At 45.7% G+C, this 22,297-nt stretch overlaps 9 protein-coding genes across 10 annotated transcripts; 5 read left to right on the top strand and 4 right to left on the bottom strand.

The window, feature by feature from the left end:
- Positions 1 to 1,169: 1,169 nt before the first annotated feature.
- l(3)neo43 (cytochrome c oxidase assembly protein COX16 homolog l(3)neo43) lies at positions 1,170 to 1,730 on the top strand. The gene is made up of 2 exons (XM_017236166.3): positions 1,170 to 1,371; positions 1,437 to 1,730. The coding sequence occupies exons 1-2, from the start codon at positions 1,253 to 1,255 to the stop codon at positions 1,630 to 1,632; spliced, it is 315 nt and encodes a 104-aa protein (XP_017091655.2). The 5' UTR covers positions 1,170 to 1,252; the 3' UTR covers positions 1,633 to 1,730.
- A 52-nt stretch (positions 1,731 to 1,782) lies between these two features.
- MRG15 (MORF-related gene 15) lies at positions 1,783 to 3,496 on the top strand. The gene is made up of 4 exons (XM_017236482.3): positions 1,783 to 1,940; positions 1,999 to 2,113; positions 2,169 to 2,284; positions 2,343 to 3,496. The coding sequence occupies exons 1-4, from the start codon at positions 1,868 to 1,870 to the stop codon at positions 3,308 to 3,310; spliced, it is 1,272 nt and encodes a 423-aa protein (XP_017091971.2). The 5' UTR covers positions 1,783 to 1,867; the 3' UTR covers positions 3,311 to 3,496.
- On the bottom strand, positions 3,390 to 4,623 carry LOC108122041 (18S rRNA aminocarboxypropyltransferase). The gene has a single exon (XM_017236484.3). It carries the CDS (start codon positions 4,294 to 4,296, stop codon positions 3,493 to 3,495), a length of 804 nt encoding a protein of 267 aa, XP_017091973.1. The 5' UTR covers positions 4,297 to 4,623; the 3' UTR covers positions 3,390 to 3,492.
- Positions 4,624 to 4,631: 8 nt separating this feature from the next.
- Positions 4,632 to 9,245, top strand: Cp190 (centrosome-associated zinc finger protein CP190). The gene is made up of 5 exons (XM_017236479.3): positions 4,632 to 4,736; positions 5,277 to 5,777; positions 5,830 to 6,862; positions 6,931 to 7,850; positions 7,911 to 9,245. The coding sequence occupies exons 2-5, from the start codon at positions 5,376 to 5,378 to the stop codon at positions 8,862 to 8,864; spliced, it is 3,309 nt and encodes a 1,102-aa protein (XP_017091968.2). The 5' UTR covers positions 4,632 to 4,736; positions 5,277 to 5,375; the 3' UTR covers positions 8,865 to 9,245.
- A 264-nt stretch (positions 9,246 to 9,509) lies between these two features.
- On the bottom strand, positions 9,510 to 11,275 carry Zip88E (Zinc/iron regulated transporter-related protein 88E). The gene is made up of 5 exons (XM_017236483.3): positions 10,869 to 11,275; positions 10,562 to 10,797; positions 10,294 to 10,495; positions 9,791 to 10,169; positions 9,510 to 9,729 (listed from the first exon to the last, which is right to left on the bottom strand). The coding sequence occupies exons 1-5, from the start codon at positions 11,106 to 11,108 to the stop codon at positions 9,722 to 9,724; spliced, it is 1,065 nt and encodes a 354-aa protein (XP_017091972.2). The 5' UTR covers positions 11,109 to 11,275; the 3' UTR covers positions 9,510 to 9,721.
- A 265-nt stretch (positions 11,276 to 11,540) lies between these two features.
- On the top strand, positions 11,541 to 13,437 carry LOC108122038 (uncharacterized). The gene has a single exon (XM_017236481.3). It carries the CDS (start codon positions 11,580 to 11,582, stop codon positions 13,380 to 13,382), a length of 1,803 nt encoding a protein of 600 aa, XP_017091970.2. The 5' UTR covers positions 11,541 to 11,579; the 3' UTR covers positions 13,383 to 13,437.
- On the bottom strand, positions 13,421 to 14,608 carry ATPsynO (ATP synthase subunit O, mitochondrial). The gene is made up of 3 exons (XM_017236485.3): positions 14,450 to 14,608; positions 13,796 to 14,239; positions 13,421 to 13,686 (listed from the first exon to the last, which is right to left on the bottom strand). Exons 1-3 carry the CDS (start codon positions 14,477 to 14,479, stop codon positions 13,531 to 13,533), a joined length of 630 nt encoding a protein of 209 aa, XP_017091974.1. The 5' UTR covers positions 14,480 to 14,608; the 3' UTR covers positions 13,421 to 13,530.
- A 74-nt stretch (positions 14,609 to 14,682) lies between these two features.
- On the bottom strand, positions 14,683 to 16,482 carry Set (NAP domain-containing protein SET). The gene is made up of 4 exons (XM_017236587.3): positions 16,081 to 16,482; positions 15,397 to 15,586; positions 14,985 to 15,335; positions 14,683 to 14,928 (listed from the first exon to the last, which is right to left on the bottom strand). Exons 1-4 carry the CDS (start codon positions 16,348 to 16,350, stop codon positions 14,918 to 14,920), a joined length of 822 nt encoding a protein of 273 aa, XP_017092076.2. The 5' UTR covers positions 16,351 to 16,482; the 3' UTR covers positions 14,683 to 14,917.
- Positions 16,483 to 16,537: 55 nt separating this feature from the next.
- On the top strand, positions 16,538 to 22,200 carry LOC108122090 (eukaryotic translation initiation factor 2 subunit 3). Of its 2 annotated transcripts, XM_017236586.3 has the most exons (5): positions 16,559 to 16,731; positions 17,400 to 17,574; positions 20,462 to 20,698; positions 20,765 to 21,638; positions 21,699 to 22,200. In XM_017236586.3, the coding sequence occupies exons 1-5, from the start codon at positions 16,666 to 16,668 to the stop codon at positions 21,772 to 21,774; spliced, it is 1,428 nt and encodes a 475-aa protein (XP_017092075.1). In that variant the 5' UTR covers positions 16,559 to 16,665; the 3' UTR covers positions 21,775 to 22,200. The 2 variants fall into 2 exon arrangements, with proteins under 2 accessions (XP_017092074.2, XP_017092075.1); XM_017236585.3 differs by lacking the exons at positions 20,462 to 20,698; positions 20,765 to 21,638; positions 21,699 to 22,200 and adding an exon at positions 18,301 to 20,294 and having other exon boundaries at positions 16,538 to 16,731.
- Positions 22,201 to 22,297: the final 97 nt, after the last annotated feature.

The following is a 22,297-nucleotide window of genomic DNA, read 5'->3' on the forward strand; positions in this document are numbered from 1 at the left end:
TTCATTCAAAACAAAAAGCCCTGAAACAGAAAATTAGATCAATATATATTTATATTTAAAAAAAAAATCCAGTTTAAAAACATAAAGAGACAAAAAATGTATCGAATCTATACTATGTATCTACATTACGCATGAGAAAGACCCTTGAGAAAACATTGTAAAAACACAACAGTCTGAGCAACTTGCTAAATACGAAAACAAAATCATGGCCGCCAAAGCTGTTGACATGTGTTTGTTATGGAAAACCAAAGTTTTCATAATTCCAAAATATACGCCAATAAGATCAGTACATGTATATGATTATATTTATATGTGCGAATACGGCACTCGGCATGGCTTTAACAAGTGAACAATCTTGTTAGAAAAATCACTACCATATTTGGAAAAAAACGTATACTTTTTCAAACGACTCAGAAGCATCAACGACTAGGCCGTTTTTAAACATTTGTTCTGGAAAAATTATAAAAATTAGACTAGATATATCGCATGATAAGAATTCTGTCTTAAAATTATTTTTTGGGAGTTTCAAGGTTTGAATGGATCTGGAAACAAACTGAGGACTTTGTGGCTAAAGCCAACCCAATATCATCAATAGGGGGGCTTTTGATGACTCAATTGGCGCCAATCGGTATTGCGCCGGCTCCTGTGAATGAAGCTAACTCGAACTGGTTGCAGCTTGTGGTACTAAAAGGAAATCTTTGCTGCAAGCTACTTGCCTTGCCAAAGTTTCCAGCCGGCCAAGGTGAGCCGGCGCACCGTTCGGCGTCCCATATCGGATGTCGTGTGCATGTGAGCGGTGTTTTGGCGCTCTTCGGCATTGTCAGTGTCAATTATTTAAGATGTAGACACGGGTACTGTTGCCTTGAACTTATCGCCAAACCTTTTGTAAATAATGGGCATGCATTAGGCGTGCGCCGGAAAGCAATTGTTCCTTATAAACTGCTCGCATTTGGCAGGCTGCAGCAGTGAAGCATTTTAATTTGTGTTCGCATTTGCTTCAAGGGCAACTATTTTTGATTCTTGGGAACAGCTGCTTAATGTGATTGGCCCACACAAAGTTGAAGACAAAGAATTCAATGAGTGTGCCAAATTTAATTTAAAGGGTTGCCCAAAAGCTCACCCAAATAGAGAAATTCAAAATGCCGTTAAGCAGCTGATTGCTGTTATCGATATACAATTGGTACAAGAATTACTTCAGCCCTGCCTGTCAGTTGTAGAGCTGCCTACACTAACCGGTGGAAATTTCATAACAATGTCGTTTATTGACAAGTTAAACTACTACAGCAAACGAAAATCCTTCAAGTATGGAATTCCCTTTCTGCTTATGATGGTAGCCGGATCCTTTGGACTGCAACAGTTCTCCAATCTTAGGTTATATCATTCAAAAATCTTCTCAAAGGCTCTATTAACCGATGCGTTTATTTACACCTCTGTAGGTATCAGTACGCCAAAAAGCAACCTGTAACGCCGGAAGAAATGAAGAAGTACGGCGTGAGCATGAAAAAGCGTCAGGAAGTAACTCTGGAGACGGAATACGACAAAATTCAGTCAGTGGACATCGAAAACTGGGAAAACAAACGCGGACCACGTCCATGGGAAGAAGAAGGGTTGTCGACTCCGGCAAAGCATTAGATAAAATGTACTTTAGGAAAAAACACTTGTTATAGAAAGGGGCAGACAAATTGTTGTACATAATTAATAAATTTTAACATTTTTATAAACGTCAACAAAAAATCGTTAAAGTCACGAAGGCCAATTGTTCTTTTCATTAGAATTTAGTATTTTTCAGTATATTTGAATAAGGGTATGCTTGCAGCCCTAGAAATACGTCCACACTGATCTCTAATATTTTGTATTTTGCAATAAAATGGGAGAAGTTAAACCCGCTAAAGTGGAAAACTGGAGTACGGGGACAGATGCAAACACTCTGTTTACGGACGGTAAGCCCCCGGCTCTCGGATCCGAAATAATTTAATTTACAGTTTTCCCGCCTTTTAGGAGAACGAGTGCTATGCTTCCATGGCCCTCTCATTTACGAGGCAAAGGTGCTGAAATCAAAACCCGATGCGACGCCGGTTGAATACTACATCCACTATGCTGGCTGGAGTAAAAAGTATGCATTTTTCAAGCAAAGAAACCGATCTGCAAGAATCCACTTCTAATTTTAGCTGGGACGAATGGGTACCCGAGAGCCGAGTTCTGAAGTACAATGAGGACAATGTTAAACGCCGTCAGGAGCTCGCCCGCCAATGCGGCGAACGGTCAAAGAAGGACAATAAGAAGGGTGCGTACATTGGAAAATACTTCTTTTGTAAATGGCTAATCCATTTTCCCCATCCCAGGAAGCGCCAAAGCGAAGAAAATGGAGCAGATACGCATCGAATCTCGAGCATCAACTCCTTCAAAGGACAGCACAACGTCGCAATCGACCGCCAGCAGCACGCCGACGGCCAGCACGGGTCCCGCTACTAAGACGGATGCTGCTAATACTAGTAGCACGGCCCCCAACAGTGCAACTCCCACAGCAACCAGCAGGGCCAATCGAAAATCAACACAATCTGCCTCAGCATCTGTTCGCCCCGGAACACCTAGTGACAAAAAAGACGAATCGACAGCCGCCGACACAACAGAGGATGAGGCAGCCACCCCGGTGGCCCCTAAGAAGAAACGAATGAGCGAACAACGGCCATCCCTCACAGGAAGCGATGTGGCGACGACAGAAAAGCTGCCGCCAACGACACCTTCGGCCGAACCAGCACCGTGTGTGGAAAGCGAGGAGTCGTATGCCGCCAAGCTAGAGGTTAAGATAAAGATACCGGACGAACTGAAACACTACCTAACTGATGATTGGTACGCCGTGGTGCGGGAGCACAAGCTTCTGGAGCTGCCCGCTAAAGTTACCGTTCAACAGATTGCCGAACAGTATTTGGCGCACAAAAAGTCTGTTAAGTCGACCAGTGCCAGCAAGGAGGTGGCCATCAACGACGTGCTCGATGGAATTGTTGAATACTTCAACGTCATGCTGGGCTCCCAGCTACTGTACAAGTTTGAGCGCACTCAGTACGCGGATGTAATGCAAAAGCATCCGGATACACCTCTCTCAGAGCTTTACGGTTCTTTCCACTTACTACGCCTGTTTGTCCGTCTGGGCTCCATGCTCAGCTATTCCGCCCTGGACCAGCAGTCCATGCAAAATCTGCTCGTACATCTGCAGGATTTTCTGAAGTTTCTAGTGAAGAACAGTGCCATGTATTTTAACATGAGCAACTTTATCAATGTGGACCCCGAATATGTGCGAAATGCTCAATAAGCAGTACAAACTCATCTATTTCTTTTTGACTTGATGAAACAATTCGAAGTGCTTTTTCATCCAAACAATTTGCAATAGCTCGATAGTAGCTCTTCACAGCTGGTTTGTATATTAAAACACGCGTAACAAGATTAAAAGTAAGCTAATTGTAATGCTAATAAAATGTCAGCACATTGTAAAGATTAATTATTCGGCTTAGTTTTGGCCTCATCTTCGCTTTCTTCTTCGCTACTACTACTATCACTGCTGCTGGTGGGATAAAAGTCGCGCAAGTCCCGCGGTTTGTTCCGCTCCTTTTGCTCCTGTTCCAGATATTCGTTTTGGACCTTGAGAATGTCATCGCTGCTCTTGCAGGATGCGTATGCATTAAGAAGCTTGTCGTTCAGCTCCAGGAAGGCATGACCCCAAGAAAACTTTCCCAAGTACCAGCGAGCCTCCTCTGTGAAGCCGCATATGAACAGGGTGGCTGCAATGGCCTCCACGCAGCTGAGCTTGCAGGGTTTCCCATAATTAATTGGGTTGGCGGCCACCAGGAAGGGAAGCAGCCGCGGATGTGGGCTTCGCATCCTGCCAAAGGGAGTCTCGTCCAGCTTGGCCCATGAACAATCGATTACCGCTACTCCAGATGCAGCAACTATCTCTTTGTCCAGAGGACTAACGCAAAGTTGACCAACAGGAGACAGAACGAGGCCTGGGAATTTCTGTCCTAGGCGCAGATTTGCAATCAATCCTAAACGAGCCAGTTTTCTGCCGGAACACTTCTTTGGGTCGCAATGATTCAGGTCCCACATGGCCACCGCAAACTCTGGCGGCTGTCCAAGATCACTCTTGGAGGCTCCTTCCTCCGAGGATTCAGAATCAGAGCTTGAATTACTAGCCAGCTCATTTTCCTGCTGGGCGAAACTGCGGGCACAGTTATGATTAGATTTAACGTTCCGGTAGGGACCGCCGCCCCTCTTGCCTTTTCCCTTATGTCGTCCACTCATTATGACGAATTAATTATAGGAATTTCAAAAAAAAAACAGCCTCCTTTCGGAAATCTCGTGGTTGATAACCCCTTTGTTTTGGTTGTAAGAAGGTGGCGAATTTTAATTTGACAAAGGTAATAGTGTCGTCAGCGATTCAAGTGACGAAGGTTTGTTTTTTATATATTTTATAACTAGTCGCTTTAGATAAGAAGAGACTTTACTTATATTATTCTAAATGCATAATTATATTATTATTAATATTAAAAACCCAGCATTACCCAATTTGCGACACCTTCTGACGATATCCTGTCTAATCGATATTCTATCGATAGCCCGCAGACGCAACCTTGTCACGCTAATAGAATAGAAAACGGGCAGCCATATTTTTTTGAAGAAGAAGATATTCGGAGAGCAAACTGAAAACTAGTCCGGCAAAATAGTGAGAATTAGGGAGAAATGTAGGTATTCAGAGTATAAGTGCCCGTTGGGAGGAGAATTAGTTTATTCCTCGCACGATCGAACCAATGGCTGGTCCTGCAAAAGCCGATGTGAAATAGAGTGTACCGAAAACGCAGAGCCTGTGTGATGTAGGGGAGGCGCCAAAACAACGTGAACAATTGCTATCTCTAAAAGGATGATTTAGTGAAAATGGAGTGAACTATGAATGGTTTATTGACATTTAAGAAGATCAAATGAATAATAACCGAAAACCTGACGACGCGCATAACATACACACCTACACGCTGTTGCGAGCACAAACACTCACACCCGTACATATATCGTATATCGATATATGCGAGTGCATTTCGCGCCGTGGCGGCAGAGCAAAAATAACCGAAATCAGTTGAAAATCAATTGACGCCCGCCCAAGCACCAAACCCATTCAAACCCCAACGGCGGCCGTTTCTCATAACCAACTAATTGTTTTTGTGTTGCTTCTTTTTTTGGATTTTCCATTCGGCGTGTCCTAATTCGCCTTTTCCGTCTCCGGAGTACAGTTGCGCCCACAAGCTAGAGCAGCCGAAAAACAACGGGGAGGGAAATAGAAACACCAGTACTTGCCAAGGACACATCTCTCACAGGACATCGGATACAAGATGGGAGAAGTCAAGTCGGTGAAGGTGGACAACTGGGGCGTCTTTTTTCTCCAGAAGCTCCAGAACTTCTTTAACAAAACGGATTACTGCGACCTGACGCTCCAGTTTCGGGATAACTCACAGCTCAAGGTGCATCGGCTTGTGCTCAGCGCCTGCACGGATTACTTTAATGTCCTAGAGCAAACGTGCGACATTGTGGACGATGCCCTGATCATGCCGAACGAGTTCCAGGCGGATGTGGTGGTGCCCATCGTGAACTTCATGTACACGGGCACCCTCGAGTTTGAGTTGAAGATGTACGGCAAACTGTTGCGCACAGCAAAAGAGATGAACATGACGGTTCTGCTAAAACTTCTGGAGGCACATAGGAGGACTATGGAGAATGTGAACCGCCAGCAAAGGGTAAGTACACTTATTTCCTTTGAAGATTAAGGGAATAATAACATCATTTTAGCCACCGAGTCCCAAGGGCATTCGACGTCGCACTATACCTGTCAACTCCGGCCCTCCCCAGCAGCGTGTTTTAGGTCCCTCGCCAAATCGGGGAGTTACTACGGTGGGAAACACATCAACAACCCTGCGAGCAAACACCCAGCGTGGGCCCACTGGCAACACCATTATCCGCACTTCTGGCGCCACCAACAATCGCACTCAGTACGCCGAGACAACTATCATCAAGCAGGAACCCACATCGCCATTCGAACAGCTGCGTAAAGGATACAACAACAATAAGCGGCCAGCTCAGACCAGTCTGCTGTCACCGCCCTCAAAGAAGCCCAGCCTCGAGGAGGTCAAGGAATTCGCCGAGCAGCAACGAATGCGTAAACAAATAGCTGCAGAATACGGTGATCACGATACGGATTACGACGGCGGTATGATCTTCGATGATGTGCATGCTGACGACGACGATGACGATGTGCCTCCACAGCCTTCTACGTCCAAACAACAATCAACATCACTGGTATTACCACAAGGCACACAAACACAACTAGAACATGGCACAACTACCATTATTCTAAAGCAGGACTCGCCCAGTCAAACACCCACAATAATTGTAAAGGATTCCTCCAACGCAAAGTTGAACCACACCAAGATCATTGCCGAAGTTCTGCGACAGTACCCACACATTGTCAAGGGCCACAAGAACATAAAGCTGAAAATAATGCCCAACACTGCGCCAACTCCATCAGCCGAAAAGTCTACTCCGACATCCGTGAAACGTGCGTCCCCTGTTCCGTCAGGGACGGCTGCAACATCGACTTCGCCACACAAAAAGCTACACGTATCCTTCAAGTCGGATAAGAACACCCCTCTGATAACATCCCAACAAAAAGCGTCCGTTACACAGCAGAAATCGCCTGTGGCTTCGACACAGACGAATATTTCTCAGGCGAATTCTGGCGCAAACGTTGCTGGCGGGCAGAAGCGTCGAATCGATAGCAAAACCATGCATGCATTGATCGCCCAGGGAGCTGAGAACACCACTGGTGAGTAAAATTTGTAGAATTCGGCATAATCTCAGCTAGAATTGAATAATAAAAATTGTTTAAATTAGGTCCCTGGCTGTGCCTCAGGTGCGGGGTTAATGGACGTCCGATAAGCATTCCGTCGTATCGGGGCTTCCGCCGCCATTTGATCAACACGCACAAAGAAACCATCGATTCAGCGCTGTGCGAACATTGCGGTTGGCGGTCAAGCAACAACAGGGAGCTGCACTTCCATATGTACACGGAGCACCAGGTCAAGTCGCAGCTGTACACCTTCCCCGAATGCGCTTTGTGCAACCAGTCGTACTCCACCAAGCCTGAGCTGGAGGCGCACATCAACGAGGCGCATACAGACGACAACAAGCAGCAGTGCATCTACTGCAACAAAGTGTTCGAGCAGGAGTTGCAACTGTACCGGCATATGAAGAGTTACCACAAGACGCAGGCCTTAGAAGATGGAATTATTGATGAAACGGACGAGGAGTTCCTCGGCTCGCAAGGAGAGGAGGACGAGGATGGTGAGGCACCCGAAACGGAAGAGGAGCCAGAACAGTCGGGCAAGGTTCGCATTCTATCGGACATCAGTCTGCCGGCCACAAGTGCCATTACAGTGCATCAAGAGGTGGAGCAGGTGCAGCAGGAGGTTAAATTCGTTGGAGCTGACGGCAACGAAGTGGAGCTAACGGAAGAGCAAAGGAAAGAGATTCTATCTCAGCTCAACCAACAACAGGCGGGTGCGGCCGCGGGCGGCGTGGTAATGGTCCTTAGCGAGCCAGAAGCTGAGCAGGTGAAGCCGGAGACAGATGAAAAGTCACTTGCTGGCACAGAGGAAGAGTACGACGACAGCCAGATATACAGCGAGCTAGCGGCCGCGGACTCTGTGGAAAGCGGAAAGAAAAGCACTGCTGACGAGAGCAAGGAGTCAATTGATAACCTGGAGTGGGCAGAGAACCTGATTGCCGAATCCGAGGAACAGACAACTAAGGAGGTAAAGTTTTTAAATAATATTGCTAACAAAAATCGTTATTTAACCGACATCTTTTTACAGCCCAAATTGGAAAAATCCCGAGATGACATAAGTGAAAAGCTTAAGGAGCTAACGGGCGACTGGACAGAGGATGAGAACGAGGACGATGTAGACGACAAGCCCGCCACTGCAGAGCTTGCTAGCGAATTGGCCACCAAAGAGTCGGAACCAACCGAAAGTCAAACTGCTGATGATGAGGAAGATGACATTGACCTGGCCCTGCAATCTATGCACAAAAGTTCCGAGGAACAAGCGTCGGCGAAACCCAGCGACGAGCCGGTAGAGGAAGAAATTCAATCAACCGCCACTACAAACAGCCAGTCGAATAAAATGGAAGTAGATTCGGATGCGGCGCCCGAAACTAAGTCCACGGAAGTACCGGATGTCCAAATAAAAGAGGAAGATGGTGTTGACACTGAGCAGGAAGAATTTATCAAGGAGGAGGTCCCTATATCTGACCCTAGCCTTCCCGAAGCTGAACCGGAGGCACCTGCAGCTGTTGCAGCCGCTGAAGGGGAGGATGATGTACACCTGGAAGCCGAGAATATTCGAAAGGAGCTTCTGGATGAATTAATAGCAGGCGCGGAAAAAGCCGAGGACGAGCCAGATGCACTTAATGCTCCAGAGGTAGAACCAACGTCGGCCGATGTGTCAACTGAAGCGGCGGAAGAAGATTTGGTGCCTGCTACACAAATGCCAGCCGATCAGCCCATTGCCATGGATGTGGATGAGTCCGAGGCAGAAAAGCCTTCAGAAGACAAGGACGAATCCAAAGCGGAAGAGACAAAGATACCTTTGGAATCTGAAACGGAAATACCAGAAGCTGAGAAACCGGAAGCGACGACAACGGAAAAAGTTGAAACGGAACACGCACCTGCTACTGATAAAGTGAAGAGTCTCATTAGCGAATGGGTCGACGACGAGGAGGATGAGGATGAGAATGGTGTGAGTGCGGCAGCGAAGGAGGAACTATAATTGCTAGATTTATTTATGTTCTAATGTGTGAGTGCGGAGACCAGCGGAGAAAGAATTTTCGGTTTCTATTGTAAATTAAATTGTTAATGAAGATGAAAGATGATAAGATATGCGTATGCACAGGTTTAAGTGTATAAGATCTAATCTGCACGTCTCATATAATTGTAAATTCCCCACCACCCAACCCTTGTTGCGCGGCTATTCAGAAATAACCCGAGAAGGAAGTCGCGGCCACCTTAAATGAGAGATCAGAGACCAAATTATTCGATATTGCGCTAAATTTTCATCCTCACAACTAACACGGCAAGCAACCAACATTTCACTTTTAGATAAACCTCTTATATAAAATAAATATATATAAATACGTATATATATAGCATACTTCGATGCCTATTTACATGCATACATATAGGTATATGTAGTTACATAGATGTTGTTTTAATTGGTTAAAACAAGGCCTGATGCAAGCAAGCGACAGTTAAGTCAATGATTGATTTTTAATGATTGGTTTAATATAGGAATCAAAAGCGCATACAAAAAAGGAGCCCAATTTTTTGATTACCAGCTTAGGGTATAAGATTATTAAATATAAAAAATTAAAAATACTTTGGAGAAAGAAAAATATAAATGTAGAAAAAAAGGATGTTTGTTTTAAAAATGTATTTACTTATTCTCTTATATAAACAGCACCTGCCTAGGGTGGAGGACATTTGGATTAAAACAAGATTCATTGAACATTATTATGAAACATAACACAGCTGCCAAAACATAATAATAACCTAAACAGGATGGAACATAAAGGTGTAAAAAAGGCACACTTGGGTCACATCACAGAAGATCCACACACCAAACTCCAATTATTCATCTAAAAGCAATTAAAGATAATAGGGTTTAGTTTTCCAAAAGGAAAATATGATGTTACCCACCAGAAAGATAAAAGTTTATGATGCACATGGTGGCGAAGCCGGCGAGCACAGTCGCGAACTGCGCAAATCCGGCCCAGCGTCTCGATGGGGTTGTGTGCCAGCGCGCCTTTTCCCGCGGTATCACTTCACAGACAGTGACGTAGAAGAGCGTTCCCCCCGCCAGTGCTTGGATTATGGGCAGTGTTTTAGTGGACCAACCAGACGGCACATCCACGATAAGCATACCCAGTGCAATTCCGCATACCGCTCCGGCCGCAAAAACCGAAATGCCGGCTAGCTGGGCGCGAAAACTCGTCTGTGGGTTGGAGCGGAACTCGAGACCCAGACAAAAGCCCATAACGAACTTGTGGCATGCTACTGCCCCTAATAGAAATAGAACCTAAAACAAGACAAAGCAGATTGGGGTTATCTATTTAGACTAAGCCAGCAACATTTGTTTGCCGTAATATTTGATTAAGATTGCGCGCCTAGTAGCTGACTACTATGCCAAGGCAAAGACCGACCTTTGTGGACGAATTTTGTACGCCGATCGCAAGGCCCTCGATGGCCGAATGCAGGGAGAGGGCAACAAAGAGTCCCAGAGTGCCCGTCATCGACTGGACGCATGGTTCGGTGTGGCTCGTATGGCAAATGCGGGCATTGGCGTCCTCAACGGTGGCGTCATCGCAACCGGATGAGGAGTGCGGGTGATCATGATCATGATGGCTGCTCAAGCAAATCATAAATTAATTACAGATTTTAGGGCGTATCTTCAAAATCAAAGTCATTTACTGTTCATGAGAGTGAGCTGTAGAATCTTGGTCCGTTGATAACAAAGGCGCCCGTTCACCCACTGCTCCATAGCCGTTTCGATTGCTGGGAACAGCCGGTTCAGGATTTGAATGTGAATGGTCGTGATGAATTGCCTCGCCGAAAAAGTAGTGTATGAACTCATCTATAAAATATATAATGAAGAATCCTCCGCACATAGCCACTTCAGCAAAATTCGAGTTCATTTGCTCGCGCACCTGTTGCATTATCAGATAAAGCAATAATTGAATTTCAATAGTCAGCATATGAAAGCTAATGCCAAGCTTACCTCTGGAAGAATGTGCACCAAAGCGGTGGCTAGCAGAATGCCGGCACCGAAACACAGGAGAAGCGAGGTAAATAATGGAAATCGCAAACGATTCCGTTCCGAAATAAAGGCGGGTAATATGCCCGAACCAAAACTTCCCAATCCAAGGACAACCATGGCCAAAATCTTTTCCAGGTCACCACGATTCGTGGCATCCATGGGGGTGTTTTCCGTAACCCATGTTGTGTTCTGCAGACTCATTGTTCAGCTGGCTAGCTTAGTCATAAAGAGTGGAGCTGTACAGCACGCCAAAGTTCGTTGCATTTACTATTTTTAAACGAAACAGTTTCAAAAACAGACACTCTCCTGCACCGTGTGACCGTGAAAGCTGTCTGACAATATACCAACTATGCGCGCCTCGCCGTTACGCTTTTAAATACCAAAAGTGAATAAGTTTTTAGTATTAAATAAGGGATCTCGATTCTTGTCTATCGAAGTTGATCGCGAGCGCAGCTCAAAAACTTCAGGGCTGCAGAAAAGTTTTCGATTCAATCTGGCTACTCGTTACTTTTTAGAGTTTCTTTTCATACCCTTCCAGAGGGTATTACACTTTTATCATAAAGGTAAAACGCAGTATTCAAAACGGTCTAGTTCTTTTTGTTAACTTCTAAACTGAAAAGTAATTCTTCAAAATAAAATCATTCCATAAAATGTTTTGGAACATGCACACCAATGAAACTAAATTCAAAATTTGATCGTGAACGTCCCACTATTATTGTTGTCCCCTTGAAAATGCATCGTCGTTGTATAATCTGTGGCCGTGAGCCTAGTGAGCATTTTGTCTACCCGCGCAACCTCTCAGAGGCCCGTCGCTGGCAGAGCCTGGTCAACATGAATTCTTTTAATGTGGAGCCAGAGTCGTTGTGTCGCCACGGCTGCGTTTGCTCCTCCCATTTGGACGTGGAGCATTCGTCCAGTTCGGATCTAGAAAATTGCCAAAAAAGAAGCACCGGTGGCATGCCTCCTCAAGATTCCCGAAATTCTATAGATCGACGACTCAACATCCAATTTTCCCCAGCGACTGAATTATTTGTCTCAAGCAGCAATATTCAGGAAAATGCAAGCCAAGGCAAAAGAAAAGAATGTAGGTGCGATAATTGCAGAGCCCGTAAAGGGATGTCGGACAAAAAAACGCCTCCCATATTGCTTCAGCCCAAGGATACCGACTCCTTGAAAGGATACGGCAAAGGCCAGCCGGATAACTCGGAAGATCGAAGGATGAAATGTCCACCATTAAACCGACCATGTTGCTGTCCGTATCCCACAAACGCAAGGGCAATCGAGGAAATTCAGACCCAAGCTAGAAGCATAATCTGCAAGTGTCCCAATCGCGGTTCCAGCAAGGAGGAGAAACAGTCATCGAAATCGAACAAAGCATTGACACCTAAAGCCTCCGCATCGAAGCGCAGCCGGAAAGAAAACCTATCTGTTAAATCAAACGCATCTCGTACGACTCAAAGGAAATCTACACAGGATCAGTGTTCTTGCGCCTGCGATGAAGAGATACCCGGCAGAGGCAACCAAATGCCCTTCAGGGGACAGCCAACTTCAAGGAATGTTTCACAAAATGTTCCTCCGAGTATAGGCCAGCAAATGCAGAACTTTCACAACTCCCAAAGGCAAAACCAACAGCCATTCGGTCCTCCCAATTCCCAAGATCCTCACAGAACAAAAAGTTGTCAAGTTTGCGTAATCATCCAGCCAAAGAACAAAGATAAAACTGACAAAGAAATTCAGGTCCCGTTCTGCATGCAAAATCCAAAAGTTGCAGCCAAAAACGAATGCAGCAGCCAGACGACTGCGACTAATTGCTATTGCGAGCCATGTGGACATGCTCCAGACTCATTGGGCTTTGGGTCCAGTTTTGCGCAGTCCAAGGGGTTTCCCGGTTACGCGGCCAGTAGGCAAAAAAACAATGCCATCAACGTTCTTCTAATGCCTGGTTCCCGGAATGATTATGACTCGTGCTGCTGTCCTAGTACGTTTCGTTCGTCAGCTCCGGCTCCCGAGATCCTTGTGCAGGAGTCGGACTTGACGGATAGCGACGAACGGGCTGTTTTCCCTCCGGTAGACTTGCCAAGCTACCGAGTGTGTCGTGCAGCAACATCGGATCCAAAAGAAAACGCAAATAACGAGAATGAAGCATGTGCCAATGTTTTGGTACTGGAGGATGGAGAAATGGATTGTCAACCAGAAAACAATTGCAGCTGCGAGGCACCGGAATCGACTAGTCAGTTTGTTGAAGGACCACAACCTTCCATTTCGAGCAAAGAAACCCACAAAGGAATTCCTGAAATAGGTTCAAACTGGATGAACGCCGAGGCTACAGCGAACTTCACTAAGGTACTGGAACTGCAGAAAGCCCGCATCAATGAGCTGGACACTCTGCTGCAGCAGCACAACGCGTTGCAGCAGACCATCCAGGCAAAGGTGGCCCAATTGCAGTGCAACGATAATGCACTTTTCAAGGGGTGATAATTACTACATAGTCCATTAAATAAAGTCCATAAGCATTTCGTTATTTTTCTAAGGGAAAGATGTAGTTTATTCGCAATTACCGCTTGAACTCCAATATCAAACTTTTAGTTTGAAATATCCACAAATCAAGAGCTAATCCTATCGTCTAGGCAGCTGACTGAATAACATCTGTGTACAGCTTCACCTTGCTGGCAATGCTCATGTCCACGTACTTGTCGCCAATGGACACGATCAGACCACCAATGATGCTGGGATCCACACGGGAGGTGATCTTCAGGGACTGGTTGCCCTTCAGGAAAGACTGAAAAATAAGTAGATTTAATTCATTGTACGGAAATTATGAAGGAAAGTATATGTGGACAGTTGTTTCAGTTAACATCCTTTTCGCGATAGTTTTACTGTTTTCTCACCTTGAGGGCAGCCTCGAGCTGCTTGTTCTGGGAGGCATCCAATGGCTTGGCGGAGACCACCTCGCAAACGACCTCACCACGGTGGGCAGCCATGATGGTCTTGTAGGCGTTGATCACGGTGTCCAATTTCTTGAGGCGACCGTTGTCGGCCAGGAGACCGAGCAGATTGCCAGTGGCCGGGGCGAAGCTCAGTTTTTCGGAAGCTTGCTTCAAAGCGGTGGCCATGACCTTCTTGTTGATGATGGGGCTGGTCACATACTCGCGCAGCTTCTTGTCACCCTTAATGGTGGTCTGCAAAGCAGTAAGATCCTTTTCCACCTGATCCAGCTGGTTCAGCTTAGAAGCAGCAGAGTACAAGGCGCTGGCATAGCGACCCTCCAATCCGAACACCTGGACTGGCGGCTTCACCGGTGCCGTGGAGGCAGCGGAGCTGAGAGAGCGGCTCTGTGGAAGTAGGTATTTATAAATAAATAATAACAAAAAATAATTGTGTGGGTTAAAGTGGGCAAAAATTACATAACCAAGAAAATGCGTTAGATAATTCCAGACGGCATGTCAAGAAGCCAAAGGAACTTTCTATGGTACCGCATTTGTAAGATACTTGCGCGGCTATGGCTCAACCCAATTTCATTGTATTATTTGCCTTAATCTTACCAAAATTGCCAATCTGTTAACGGAGGCCATCGTTCCAAAAATTTTTCAGCTAGAAATCGCAGCTGTGACCAGGGTTACACCACTCAGAATAAATTTCGATCACACCGATATACCGATAAACAGGGCTGGGTGTACACTATCGATTGATGTAAAAGCGGAAAAATAATCATGAAAAACCCCTTTTAAAATATGTATTATGTCCTTTCGAATAAAACGATAAACGGAGTGTGAGATTCGATTTAAGTCTTTTTTTTTTATTTTTGCTTAAAAATTCTTTCATGGTGGTTCACTTCTTCATTTCGTTGAAAATACGACTTTTTTTCTTAAAGCGAAACCTAAAACTTTCTGCAATGGATGTGAATATGTATAAGCTGCATAACCACCCGGTGAACTATAGTTGCAAGTGGTTGAAACACTTTGGGCATTCGTTTGGGAGTAAATTGCAGTTATGCGCCTGCTGTTGGTAGTTTACTTGTCATCTAAAAAAGAATTCATTGTTATACAAATATGCGAAACGTAAACCTTAGTTTCTTACCTTCATCCTCATCGTCTTCGTCACCATCGCCGTCTTCTCCGTCCTCGTCTTCAAAAGTTTCCTCTTCATTGTCATCATTGTCCTCTTCGTCCTCGGGCTCCACCTCAATATCAGGTACCAGATAATACTGCAGTGGATTTGGCCAAAGGTCGTCCTTTATCAGTTCTGCGATCTCGTCGTTAACGGGATCCGTATTGTCCGAAAACCAGTCGAAGAAGGTCTTGTACTCGGAATGACGCTTTTTCTTGTTGACATAAGGTTTCGTCAGCAGTTGTTTGAGCAGGTTTTTACCCTCCTTCCAGTTGATAGGTGTGCTTGTAGATGCAGGCCAATCACCGTTTTCAGAAGCCGCTAAACAATTGTATTTTCTTATCAGTAAGAGATTATCAAATATTGCATCTAGAGTACTTACCCGCTGAATTAAGGTGGAACTCTTTGGTGAGGACCTTGTTTTCGAAGTAAGGATTCTCGTCAAAGTGGAAATTGATACGGTAGCCAGATTTAATGTCCTCAAACTCCTCCACCTCCAATTTGTTAAGAGCGTGCAGGCACTCTTCCTCCTCCTCATCCAGAATGCCAGACACTTGCGGGTGGTTGATGAACTGCAAAGGTGGAAGTTAAATTAGCACGATGATGTGGAAAGGCCTAATCGGACGCTCTCTTCTACAGTTTTTGCAACCCTATCGATAGGACTTTCGCTAGTTTTTATGGTTTCCAAAGGTGTCCCACTACATTTATTTTATTTTGGGAGTTTCTTAAGTTAATGCAGTATTAAAAACTTATTTAAGCTTAGTTTGAATTGGCTGTTGTAGCAATTAGTGCGCCCTTTTCCAGGCCGAATATCGATAACTCGCACACGCTTTGCTTGGAAAATGCGAAAAAGGGGGAGAAAAAGCGGCATCGCGGTAGATGAAAAAGGAAAAAACATTTTCGAATAGAGAAAAATTTCCTGTACATGTGTGTTTAGGATAAAATCAATTAAATTTTCCAGCCATGCATAATACTACTATGGGACTGTGCGAAACACATTCGATAAGTCAGCTCTCTAGATTCGGGAAATGCAAATCATGGCCCGAAACCAAGATGGACTACTCACCGAGGTCACCCAGAAGTTGGGGATCCGCTTGACCAGCTCGCTACGCTTTTCGTAGCAAGGCTTCCTCAGTTTGTTGTATTTCTGCTCCACCTTGAGGATCTCCTCGCTGGCCTTTTCGTTGAGCGCGTCGATCTCATTTTGGCAGGCATCGATCTGCTCCAGCGCCTCCGACTCCTCCTCGTTGTTGCCGGCGGCGGCGGATGCTGAGGCCGCTGTGTTTCCATCGGCGGGGGCGCCGTCCAGTTTGGCTCGCTTTGGCACGCTCGACATTCTGCTCTGCTCTTCGGCGCTTTTCCGGTGTACTTAATGAGATATTTACCAAAAAACGGCGGTACAGTTGAGCAGAAGCGGATTTTTAATATCTCACTTGCGTTGCGGTGCTAGAGAAGGAAGTAAGGCGATAAGCACGTTAGGATTCTTACCGATGCGCTAGCTATCGATTGCTGAGTCGACGGCGGCTAGCCAACACTGGCCGCGTATTCGGCCCTTTACAACACGCGCGTACGAGACTTGATGCCGAGCTGCAATAGCTGAAAATTAATTTTATAATTTTATATACGCATCGTTTTTAAAAACATTAAAAACATGGCCACCGCTGAAGCTCAAATCGGTGTTAACAGAAACCTGCAGAAGCAGGATCTCAGCAACTTGGTAAGCACCCGAAAAGATCATCGCCGGACGACGCCTGTTTTTTCTTCCGTGTGTGAAAGTGTACGCGTCGTCACTATAATGCCGCTTCTTAGGAACACAGCGGGGCGCGAAGGGAAGGACGCGCCCAGCAAGCCGGGCAATCTTTTTCTAGTCCAGCAGGCCTCTTTGATTCAAAAGCAGTCCTGATATTACATAGCCTTCGCCAGGGCAAACAACATATTGTTGTCGCCCTAAAACCCCGTGAAAATGCAGCACGTGGCGCAAAATTTTGGCCCTAGGTGGTTTTCCCAGGGGTTCTGCTATGCATATGAGTTGCACATGCATATAGGTAGGCAGTGAGATCTCTCGGGGTGCTCAGTTTCAGCAAATCGGCTCAACAGTTGCCATCTATCTGGCTGATGCAATTCAGCTGGCATTCTAACCTCAAAATCCACGGCTTTCCTATACACACCCGAACGTACATTTGCACAGAGACTCATGCATTTAAGGCGGCATGTTTACGCGGGAGGCGTGGCGTTGGTAAATAAACAGCAATTTTTGAAAGAGTATAATGTTAAATAGTATTAGGATGTTGCAAATACTTCTTTCTCTACTGTCGCCAAACGTTGGGTTGCAATAAAGATGAAAGATACAATATCTAAATGAGTACTTTAATTTTGTACTTGCAGGAGATCGGCAACTTAACGCCTCTCTCGCCGGAGGTGATCTCGCGGCAGGCCACCATCAACATTGGCACCATCGGTCATGTAGCCCACGGTAAATCCACGGTGGTGAAGGCTATCTCGGGCGTACAAACGGTGCGTTTTAAAAATGAGCTGGAGCGGAACATCACAATCAAGCTCGGTAAGTGGGCTTCCATTTATGCATTCATGCTAGTCGTTATTTGTATGTAATTGTAACTCAACTCTAAGTTAGCCGTACGTCGATCTTTCCCAGCATCCTGTATCCCTTAAAGAACCTGTAACCTGTGTATCATTGTCTTCTAATATTTATTTAGTATTTAGCCCATGGCAAGGTACCAGCTCCCGCGACTTCGGACCACCGAAGCTAGTTCTTCCTGTGCTCATGACTTCCCCATTATTCCTCTGCTTAAGAACTGAATCCTGTACTGGCGACGGCACATAGTGGAGCTGTTTCCCACTGCAACTCCATCTAAGAGCTTTCTGTCGCTGCTGGTAATCTGCACAGTCCTGAAAAAGCGTTCTGCGAATGACATTACTCTCGTTCGTTAACTATTGTATCTTTTGTACTTAAATTGCTGGATTAGAATGCGTTGCCTTGTCTTCCAAGGTGTGTCGTCGCCTTAGTAGAATAAAAAATAAATAAAAAACAACTAAAAGTCTTGTATTAAGATCTCCTCTTTCTGTATTCTTAGTCTTGAAATCGTTATTTATTTTGATTGATACAATTGATAATCCAGCAATTTAATTAATTGCACATCTTTTTCTTCTTTTTCCCATTTTCGGCCGGTTTTTTTCGTTTACTTCGTTTGCGACGCGTCCACAAAAACCACACAACCAATCGCCCAAAATCCGCGATCCAAACATAACAAAAAATTGTCATTTGCAGAACGCTTAAGCGAAAAAAAGATTCAAAAACTGTTGCAATCCAAGCACCACCGCCAGCAGTATGAAATCCAGCAGCTATCACGTCTGCGGCACCTGGCCGAGAGACGACGCCACAGCCGCCTGCGCCGTCTCTGTTCCATGCCAGCACCTCAAGCTCACGCCGACAAAAGGACCAATCGCCGAAGCAGCAGTCAAACCTCTCTCAGTCCGAGCCACAGCAGCGGCTATGGCAGTGCCATTGGATGCGAAGACCAAGACATCACACACCCAGCCGACAAGGGATCCTCTACTGGTCTCAAGCGCCGTCGTAGCAGTGGGGTCCACATTTCAACTGCGAGCGCTAAGAGATCGAAAAACAACCAGGGACTGGTGGTGAAGAAGCCGCCAAAGGGCGAATATGTTGTCGAGCGCATTGAAGTCGTCGAGGTGGTTCAATACAAGCCTGTTTTCTTTGTTAAATGGCTAGGCTACGATGCCAGCAACAACACTTGGGAAAGCTTCGAGAACGTGGCTGATTGCGCCCAACTCGAGGAGTTTGTGGATAGGCAGCTCCAGCTCTACGAGAAGTACATAGCTCAGATTACAAGCGAACTGGAGGAGCAGCTAGAGGACATTCCCTTGATGGACAAAATAAATGTGGCCGAGGTAGATGCCTACGAATCCCTGCCACTGCAGATAGACCTCATCCTTTTGGCCCAATACAGGGCGGCTAGCAGTCGCAGCCAAAAGGAGCCGCAGAAGATCGGCGAACGGGCTCTCCGGTCTATGCAGCTCAAGAGGTGTCATTTTGCCCGTCGCCAGCAGTTATCGGATCTCGCAAAGTTCGAGGAACGAATGAACTCTGTGGAGGAGCCATCGCCGCCCATCAAAGTTGAGAATAATGTAGATCTCGAGACCATAGACAGTAGTTTTACCTACATTCAAAAGAACATTATTTGCGAGGGTGTGCCCAAGCCGGAGGACGGACTTCTGGGCTGCAAGTGCTTGGGGGAAAACGGAGCCGAAGAGTGTGCCGCGTCCACAAAGTGCTGTGCCCGCATGGCCGGTGAACTCTTCGCATACGAACGGAGTACGCGACGACTGCGATTGCGTCCCGGCAGTGCCATATACGAGTGCAATAGCCGCTGCTCCTGTGATGCCACTTGCTCCAATCGGCTGGTCCAGCACGGGCGGCAGATGCCATTGGTTTTATTCAAAACTAGCAACGGCAGCGGATGGGGTGTGAAAACGCCACAAGCTCTGCGCAAAGGAGAGTTCGTTTGCGAGTACATCGGTGAGATAATCACCAGCGACGAGGCGAACGAGCGCGGCAAGGCCTATGACGACCGGGGACGGACGTACCTCTTCGATTTGGACTACAATACCGCGCAGGAGAGCGAATACACAATCGATGCAGCCAACTATGGCAACATTTCGCATTTTATCAACCACTCGTGTGACCCCAATCTGGCCGTCTTCCCCTGCTGGATTGAGCATTTGAATGTGGCGCTGCCGCACCTCGTCTTCTTCACTCTGCGCCCGATCAAGGCTGGCGAGGAGCTGAGCTTTGACTATATCCGTGCTGATAACGAGGATCTGCCCTACGAAAACCTATCGACGGCGGTGCGTGTCGAGTGTCGTTGCGGGGCAGCGAATTGCCGAAAGGTCCTGTTTTAGATTCAAATCGGATTGAGATCCTTTTCCATTTTTACGGAGAGCATCCGCGTTTTTTTTTTCAATTCTTATGTATTGTGTAAGCAAATATAACATCGAGGTATTGGCAAACATTTTAATTATTTATTGCTTATTTGCACTGCCACCTGCTTATTTTAATTATATAGCAGTCATTACTAGTTGATTAAGTAAGACAATTTCTGTATATTTTACGATTTTAAATACTTCATTTGGATTATTATTGGATTAGGTTGTAGTTGTGTTTAAGCCTCGTTTACGATGGGCTGTTAATTGTACAATTACTTGACACAAATTTCACAATAAATATAATTATTTTGACAACTATAAGAGTTTTTTTTTCCCTCAAGTCCTTGAAATGCTGGGAGACTATGGAAGTTATTTTTCTTAATAAATTTAAGACTTAATTATAGTCATAATTATAAAATAATAAAATAGCGTAAGGCTAAAAAGGATATAGTGTCTTTAATGGTTGCCTTACACGATTTCAGGATACGCCAATGCCAAAATTTACAAGTGCGACAACCCCAAGTGCCCACGACCGGCCAGTTTCGTTTCGGATGCGTCCAGCAAGGACGACAGCTTGCCCTGTACTCGTCCCGCCTGCTCCGGCAACTTCAGGCTTGTGCGTCACGTCAGCTTCGTCGATTGCCCTGGTCACGACATTCTCATGGCAACTATGTTGAACGGAGCCGCTGTGATGGATGCTGCCCTACTCCTCATTGCTGGTCAGTATCCAATAAAAATTTTTGATTATAATTTTGATTATAAATAACATCTCTTCCCCTTTACAGGCAATGAATCCTGTCCACAACCGCAAACCTCTGAGCATTTGGCTGCCATTGAGATTATGAAACTGAAACAGATCCTGATCCTGCAGAATAAGATCGATCTAATCAAAGAGAGTCAGGCGAAGGAGCAGTACGAGGAGATCACGAAGTTTGTTCAAGGAACTGTGGCCGAGGGAGCACCGATTATTCCGATATCCGCGCAGCTCAAGTACAACATCGATGTGCTGTGCGAGTACATTGTGAACAAGATTCCTGTGCCGCAGCGCGACTTCAACGCCCCGCCTCGATTGATTGTCATCCGATCCTTCGACGTGAACAAGCCCGGCTGTGAGGTTCAGGATTTGAAGGGCGGTGTTGCCGGTGGCTCCATTCTGAGCGGTGTCCTGAAAGTGGGCCAGGAAATCGAGGTTCGTCCCGGTGTGGTTACCAAGGACAGCGATGGCAACATCACCTGCCGACCAATCTTCTCGCGCATCGTCTCGCTGTTTGCCGAACAGAATGAGCTGCAGTACGCCGTGCCCGGCGGTCTGATCGGTGTTGGAACCAAGATCGATCCAACGCTATGCCGTGCCGATCGTCTTGTTGGTCAGGTACTGGGTGCCGTTGGCCAGCTGCCGGACATCTACCAGGAGCTCGAGATTTCGTACTACCTTCTGCGTCGTCTGCTGGGCGTCCGCACGGATGGCGACAAGAAGGGAGCGCGCGTGGAGAAGCTGCAGAAGAACGAGATCCTGCTGGTGAACATTGGATCCTTGAGCACCGGAGGACGTATTTCGGCCACCAAGGGTGATCTGGCCAAGATTGTGCTCACGACGCCTGTGTGTACGGAGAAGGGCGAGAAGATTGCCCTCAGCAGGCGTGTGGAGAACCATTGGCGGTGAGTTGGCAGCGATTTTATAACTGAACTAATCTAAAAACTAATAAAATCTCCTTTCAGTTTAATTGGTTGGGGCCAAATCTTCGGAGGAAAGACAATCACACCGGTTCTGGACAGTAAACCCTCGAAGAAGTAGGAAAATAGGGATCAGATTGTTTGTGAAAGTAAGCGATTGCAGTAGCAGCATCTATCAATTAGGCGTTTTTGACCTGCTCCACATCCTCCTCCTTCTGCCACGGTGTCCACTGATCAAGTAAACTGAAACGAACAGATACTACAGAAAAGCTGCAACAAAATAAAAAATACATACATAAATTAGTTTATTTAATTTTGCTTTCAAGTATGTATATAAAATGGAATTAATTATTTCGCTTACATGTGTTTTGCATCTATATAGCATAATCAGGCATTACAAAAAACAACTAATAGGCTATACACCATACATATACAAAACAAAAGCAAATCTGATACATCGTAAAATTGTTTTTATGATTTAAATACAAAAGAAACAAAAACAAAAACAAAAAAGATTGTATTGCATTTTTTACAATTACCACAATAATGGAGTTTTTATTCGGGAGGATAATGGGACTGTGATGGGGGCTCGATAATAAACGATAAATCGTTTTAAAGATCCAGAAGAAATAAGTCGATATATT

Source organism: Drosophila bipectinata, chromosome 3R, assembly GCF_030179905.1.
Source record: "Drosophila bipectinata strain 14024-0381.07 chromosome 3R, DbipHiC1v2, whole genome shotgun sequence".
NCBI lineage: Eukaryota > Metazoa > Arthropoda > Insecta > Diptera > Drosophilidae > Drosophila > Drosophila bipectinata.

What these genes read in the sequence shown, in the direction of transcription:
- MRG15 (XM_017236482.3), top strand. Translation starts at nt 1,868, where the DNA reads ATGGGAGAAGTTAAACCCGCTAAAGTGGAAAACTGGAGTACGGGGACA. An exon ending in AAACACTCTGTTTACGGACG is followed by an intron (nt 1,941 to 1,998) that starts GTAAGCCCCCGG and finishes CCCGCCTTTTAG; the next exon opens with GAGAACGAGTGCTATGCTTC. An exon ending in TATGCTGGCTGGAGTAAAAA is followed by an intron (nt 2,114 to 2,168) that starts GTATGCATTTTT and finishes TTCTAATTTTAG; the next exon opens with CTGGGACGAATGGGTACCCG.
- LOC108122041 (XM_017236484.3), bottom strand. Translation starts at nt 4,296, where the DNA reads ATGAGTGGACGACATAAGGGAAAAGGCAAGAGGGGCGGCGGTCCCTAC.
- Cp190 (XM_017236479.3), top strand. Translation starts at nt 5,376, where the DNA reads ATGGGAGAAGTCAAGTCGGTGAAGGTGGACAACTGGGGCGTCTTTTTT. An exon ending in ATGTGAACCGCCAGCAAAGG is followed by an intron (nt 5,778 to 5,829) that starts GTAAGTACACTT and finishes ACATCATTTTAG; the next exon opens with CCACCGAGTCCCAAGGGCAT. An exon ending in GGGAGCTGAGAACACCACTG is followed by an intron (nt 6,863 to 6,930) that starts GTGAGTAAAATT and finishes TGTTTAAATTAG; the next exon opens with GTCCCTGGCTGTGCCTCAGG.
- Zip88E (XM_017236483.3), bottom strand. Translation starts at nt 11,108, where the DNA reads ATGAGTCTGCAGAACACAACATGGGTTACGGAAAACACCCCCATGGAT. An exon ending in ACAGCTCACTCTCATGAACA is followed by an intron (nt 10,496 to 10,561) that starts GTAAATGACTTT and finishes TTGCTTGAGCAG; the next exon opens with CCATCATGATCATGATCACC. An exon ending in TACAAAATTCGTCCACAAAG is followed by an intron (nt 10,170 to 10,293) that starts GTCGGTCTTTGC and finishes GTCTTGTTTTAG; the next exon opens with GTTCTATTTCTATTAGGGGC.
- LOC108122038 (XM_017236481.3), top strand. Translation starts at nt 11,580, where the DNA reads ATGAAACTAAATTCAAAATTTGATCGTGAACGTCCCACTATTATTGTT.
- ATPsynO (XM_017236485.3), bottom strand. Translation starts at nt 14,479, where the DNA reads ATGGCCTCCGTTAACAGATTGGCAATTTTG. An exon ending in TTAACAGATTGGCAATTTTG is followed by an intron (nt 14,240 to 14,449) that starts GTAAGATTAAGG and finishes CTACTTCCACAG; the next exon opens with AGCCGCTCTCTCAGCTCCGC. An exon ending in AGCTCGAGGCTGCCCTCAAG is followed by an intron (nt 13,687 to 13,795) that starts GTGAGAAAACAG and finishes CTTATTTTTCAG; the next exon opens with TCTTTCCTGAAGGGCAACCA.
- Set (XM_017236587.3), bottom strand. Translation starts at nt 16,350, where the DNA reads ATGTCGAGCGTGCCAAAGCGAGCCAAACTGGACGGCGCCCCCGCCGAT. An exon ending in CCAACTTCTGGGTGACCTCG is followed by an intron (nt 15,587 to 16,080) that starts GTGAGTAGTCCA and finishes CCACCTTTGCAG; the next exon opens with TTCATCAACCACCCGCAAGT. An exon ending in GTTCCACCTTAATTCAGCGG is followed by an intron (nt 15,336 to 15,396) that starts GTAAGTACTCTA and finishes ACAATTGTTTAG; the next exon opens with CGGCTTCTGAAAACGGTGAT.
- LOC108122090 (XM_017236585.3), top strand. Translation starts at nt 16,666, where the DNA reads ATGGCCACCGCTGAAGCTCAAATCGGTGTTAACAGAAACCTGCAGAAG. An exon ending in AGCAGGATCTCAGCAACTTG is followed by an intron (nt 16,732 to 17,399) that starts GTAAGCACCCGA and finishes TTGTACTTGCAG; the next exon opens with GAGATCGGCAACTTAACGCC. An exon ending in GAACATCACAATCAAGCTCG is followed by an intron (nt 17,575 to 18,300) that starts GTAAGTGGGCTT and finishes TGTCATTTGCAG; the next exon opens with AACGCTTAAGCGAAAAAAAG.